This window comes from Primulina eburnea, unplaced genomic scaffold, assembly GCF_022965805.1.
Source record: "Primulina eburnea isolate SZY01 unplaced genomic scaffold, ASM2296580v1 ctg443_ERROPOS1800000, whole genome shotgun sequence".
NCBI lineage: Eukaryota > Viridiplantae > Streptophyta > Magnoliopsida > Lamiales > Gesneriaceae > Primulina > Primulina eburnea.
In genome coordinates, this window is record NW_027331257.1 from 62,202 (window position 1) to 67,476 (window position 5,275).

The following is a 5,275-nucleotide window of genomic DNA, read 5'->3' on the forward strand; positions in this document are numbered from 1 at the left end:
TTTGATATGAAATTTGGCTATCGGCAAATCCAGGATTATGAAGAAAATTGTTACAAAACTGCATTTAATGTTTCATTCGGTCAGTATGAATGGAATATGATGTCTTTTGGTTTAAAAAATGAGCATTAAGAATTTCCAATAACAACGATAATATTTCTGAAACATTTAAACATTTTCCTGCAAAAAAGAAAAAGAAAATGACTTATCAGAATCAGCCAAGGAAATCAATTTGAGTCGAACAAAAATTAAATTTCTTTGTCATCATGTTTTTCGCAGTATTAAATTTGCATCTATCCAAAGTATTGATTTTGCAGTATTAAATTTGCATCTATCCAAAGTATTGATTTTGCAGAAAAATCCTGAGATGATGATGCGAAGATGGAATGGATATACAAGATTATTTTAATAGTTAAGTAAGGATAGCTGTTATAGTAGCCTAACTAGCCGATGGCACAAAACAGAAAATCACACTGATCACAAACAACACTCGCACAAATCATAAAACAACAAAGCAAAACAATGAATCGAACTAAATATGGCGCTCAAACTCTGGATCGTATCATGTCACCGCTACTATGATCTTACTGCCACTGACATTCAAACGAAATCGCTTCTTGAAACATATGAGATCAAGCCAACTAATGACATCGATGGTAACATCCTCCATGCTTGACAAGATGTAATGTATTGAAGCCACAGAGAGTGGCAAGAAGAGTAAGCTTGGGACCTCTGCACCATGTGTGCACTCTCCTCAATTCCAACTAACTGAAGAAACCTTCAAATTGGCAAATCAGCAATTAGAAAAAGCATTATTGATGTTAACTTTCTAGCGTGTGTCTTCGCAGTCTTTCTGTAGGTAGTGTAGAATCATATGAAACATTTGAAAACCAAATTTACATGTTCTATAACAACTTATTCTTGAAAGAGTTTAATGAGACTGGCAAAACATTTACGGTCATATCGCAACTACTTCCCCGTAGTGCACCTCTGTGCCACAATCACCTTAACTAAACATATCTGCCAACTTAAAAATAATATTATTTTCGTGACAATGGGGCAACAGATGGTAAGAGGTTTAGAGAGTGTCGAGTCCTAACGCCTTGGCTTTCATCTTCAAGGACCTCAAGCAATGAATTGCTTCATCAATAGCACCAGTTGCGCCTTTACCATTTAAACTCGGGAAAATGCTCTGCATAATACTCAACGTCTCCTGTATTCTTTCTTTCCTTTTGGTACCAGACAAGGAAGCTACTCCTTCTGTACCTAGCCAATTGGTGTTGCGACAAGTTGATTCTGCTTCACCTTCCAAACCAGAGAATTCATTGGTTTTCAAAGAGCTTCGAGTCTCCTTTAGTAATGTCGCACCATAAAATCCATCCAAAAGTTTCTGCCTTTTATTTGGCCCAGCAAAGTTATCGACCTCTTCGCCTGTTTCTTCAACCAAATCCTTAGTACCATTATCAGTCATTGTACTAGGTGAATGGCCAGTGCTTGTTTCTTCATCTTCTTCGGAAAAATCACTGTCGCCATCTGAATATAGCAAAGCATCCAGTTCTTCCGTGTCTTCACGCATTTCAGACTCAACCGCAATATCATCTCGAGAGTTATTTTCTTTGTGTTCTTCATTAGCAACTGGCCTCTGAGGATGCAAACTAATCCTGGGATCTCCCTCCATTACATTATTATCATTATAAGTGATAGGTTTAGGGATCGAACAAGTTCCACACTGAAAATGAGACCTGAATCCAGAACTATAAATCAAGGTCGTTTTGCCACCAGATTGATCAAACACAAGAAATCTCTTCTCGGTTGGGGCAGGGTCAAGTATAGGGCTTTCTTTTTGTTTGAAATCAATAGTGCTAGCAAGTAACTTTTCCTTGGACGCAGAGTTCAGTACAGGAGCAAAGGTCTGGTGAAAATCCTCAACAGAATGAGGATTCTTCAAAACTGGCTCAGTATTCAGCCAGCCAATATCATATGGAAAGCCGGATAAATTCCGATTGGACGAGAGTAAGTGTGCACGCCGATGATGAAACCAAGATCCGGAGTCTCTTTCCATTTAATACAATGAGCTTCTAGAAAGAAGAAATAATGGTCAGACAATCAATATAAAAGTCTTTAAAACAGTATAATGAAAAGTCAGAGACCCAGCAAACTTACCAGTTTAACAAATCGTACAACGGCGATAGTTTGTATCTTTGAGTAAAAACAGAAACGATAAAAACAAACGAGCTTAACTTGACTGCGTGGAAAATAAATCAATCTACGTAACAGGTTTAAGCAATTGGCGGAAATATTCAGCCTGAAAGAAAACCAAGAAAAACTTGTTAGTACTTGCATTTCTTGATACAATTGCACGAAGACGATGGGGGCATGTGGCCTAGAAAAAGTAGAAAAAACTTATTTGTACAAAATGACTTCGTAGCATAATCAAGTGTACGCTACTAACCTGACAATCTTGAAGGGGTTGAAAGCATGCTATGACTCTAACTATTATGGTGGCACACCCAGCAATTCCATTCTCGTGTTTCAATGCCCGAAATCTTGTCTGGCTAGCAGCTTGGCACACCATAACTACTAATATCCAATAGTTCACTCGAACTTTCTTGAGACCGTTCAGAAATGAAAGTAAAAACAAGATTATTGCAAATTCTATGCTCAAAAGAGTACCACAGTTCCCACAAGGCTCCAGCCAAAGATAATAGACAAATTCCCAAACTTAGCCGTATTAAATTATCTAAATGGAAAATGATACAAAAGAAGGATTGATGCAAGGGAAGGAGAAATAACTAAGACGTACAGGAAAACAATTCAGCTTATACAGAGTATGCAGCAAGAAATGATGAAAAAGTGAGATGAACCCATGGAATCAATAAGTATTTCAATGTGTAATATGAAAGTTCGAGGTTGAAAGAGTAAAGGATGCTGTTTTCTTGAAATAAACTATTACAGAATCACACGGCAAAACAAGTTCAACGTGATAGCTTTTCGAAACACGTCAATGGAGAGACAGAACCACCGCATATTGTTCTTTATGGTGATTGTTTGCCACTTTTACAGGCTATGAGAAACCTGCGGAGAAGTTTAAAAATTCATCACACTCTATCCAAGTTGAGAAGATCAAAACAAATCAACTGCGACGTGAAAGCCATACACAATCTATAATTTGAAAACACATACACAGAAAAACAAATCAAAACTCAAGAGAAACAAAGAAAGTGGAACTACAATAGTATGTCTTTTGCCAGTTTTGAAGAGTCAGCACCGATTGTGTTCCCTAGACACGAAAACTTGTTTTCTTCTATGGTTGCAACAGATTATAATATATTCGTATTATATAAAGAGATACACTAAGCTTCAATGCTTTAAGCCAAGAAAACACAAGAAACTACCCCATAGTTAGCATAAATATATTACTGCTTCAATTTTTGCTTCAACTTTGAGAACTAGAAAGATAGCTCGACCTACTAGCCAAGAGAGTGATACAAACAAGCAAAACTTTCAAGTCCATTAAAATATAAAACTATTGAATATTGATCATTCCCATGCGAACGAAATTTTGAAACGAGAGGTTTCAATATAGCACAAAATCCAACATATTTCACTATATTGTTATTGGATGACCTTTACTGTCTAATGAACAATTAACTCGCACAGGTATGTCTCAATTAACAAATCCAAGCATATATTTAGACATCAAAAGTATAAAACTTGATTGTATAATCAGCCGTCCGGCTTTTCTGCAAGCCGTTTAAACAAGTCATCTACCATTGGACATTCCCATTAAGATTTGTATAACTGCCTGCTACTTCATTTAATCACAAAAATGAAGGCTCGAAAATTCAAAAACAAGCTGCTTTTTTCCCATACGATTTTTTCCATGTGCCTTAAAGAGACTCGAACTAAGTTCAGACAGCACAAATCAAGATTCCTGACCAAGAATACAAAAGCAAATTCTTTCCTAGAAAATTCAAGAAAACGGATCAGATAACAAAAATCATATTTTTCAAATCCATCAATCGACAAATATTCAAACCCCACAACAGCTGACAGCTACATTAAAGATAACAACGCAAAATCTTACACAACACCGGAATTAGCCAAAAGCCCAGCACGCAAAATGGCTTCTTCTCTTCAGAGTAGACCAGAATCAAGAAACCCGGATAAAATAGCACCTCCGACAACAACCCCAAGAGAGCACAACTTGAAGATGTGAGAGAAACTCGGGTCAAATGGCGAAGACGACGGCTGAAGAGAGATTGGATTGGGTGCTGAGAAATATGACTAAACTACTTTATAGCCTCAAAATCGGGCCTCAAATGAAATGAAATGAAAATGAATTTTGTTTGGATGGATCATTTCATTTAATTTCATTTCGTGTATAATCGTGCCAAACGTGTGAACAATCATGCGCTAGTTTGCTTTGTGTGCGGGCGTGACTTTGGGTAATTTTGTGGACCCGTCGGTCGTTGAATCATTAATCAAAAGCCACTATATCAACATTAATTTCTCTTTTTTGAGGGTGTCGACTCAATTTTTAAGTTCTTTTTTTATATTTTATCTATATGTTTAAAAAATTGTTTAGTAAATAATTTATAAAAAAATTACATTATGTTACATTAAGTTGTTTTAAAAAACTATCACGTTAACAGGAATGCCAACGCTCTCAAATCAATTTATTCATGATTTTAATTACTACAAAGAACTCATAGAAAATTACACATCGAATAATCAAAATATTGGCTACCGACATCGTATTTTCCACGATGGGTTGAAGACGTATTCAAGATTATATATGTATAAATAATTATGTGCATAATTTATTATTGTATTATATGTTTTTATAATTGTGATAAATAAAATGTTATTAATTTTAAATATGTCAATATCTTTGAATCTTGGACTCTAATTTTATAATATATTTTTAAAAAAATTAAAGAAAAACATTATGCTTAATGGAGGCGTCAAATATATATTCTCATGTTTAAACCTGAAGACCAAATCACTTTGACCAACTATTTATTACCCACAAACTAAAAAAAAAACAGTGGTCCAATCACCCTTTTTCTTTTTTTCCCAATTTTTTTTTTGAGGTATCGTTCCTTTTATGTATATGCATTATTAGTTTATAATTGGTTAAATCAAAATACTTACGTTATAAGTTTTAAAATATTTAAATTATAACGTTACAACTGGTTATGCTTTTAATTAAGAAAAACTTGATTGATCTTACGGTACTAATAATTTATAAAGGCGTGATTTTGTTTATAATGAA

The 5,275-nt window shown here is 35.0% G+C and overlaps 1 protein-coding gene across 2 annotated transcripts; it reads right to left on the reverse strand.

Moving 5' to 3' along the window:
- Positions 1-388: 388 nt before the first annotated feature.
- Positions 389-4,330, reverse strand: LOC140821160 (transcription factor bHLH143-like). Of its 2 annotated transcripts, none has more exons than XM_073181575.1 (4): positions 4,085-4,330; positions 2,450-3,072; positions 2,161-2,302; positions 389-2,072 (listed from the first exon to the last, which is right to left on the reverse strand). In XM_073181575.1, the coding sequence occupies exon 4, from the start codon at positions 2,057-2,059 to the stop codon at positions 1,076-1,078; it is 984 nt and encodes a 327-aa protein (XP_073037676.1). In that variant the 5' UTR covers positions 2,060-2,072; positions 2,161-2,302; positions 2,450-3,072; positions 4,085-4,330; the 3' UTR covers positions 389-1,075. The 2 variants fall into 2 exon arrangements, with proteins under 2 accessions (XP_073037676.1, XP_073037675.1); XM_073181574.1 differs by having other exon boundaries at positions 389-2,075.
- Positions 4,331-5,275: the final 945 nt, after the last annotated feature.

What these genes read in the sequence shown, in the direction of transcription:
- LOC140821160 (XM_073181575.1), bottom strand. Translation starts at nt 2,059, where the DNA reads ATGGAAAGAGACTCCGGATCTTGGTTTCATCATCGGCGTGCACACTTA.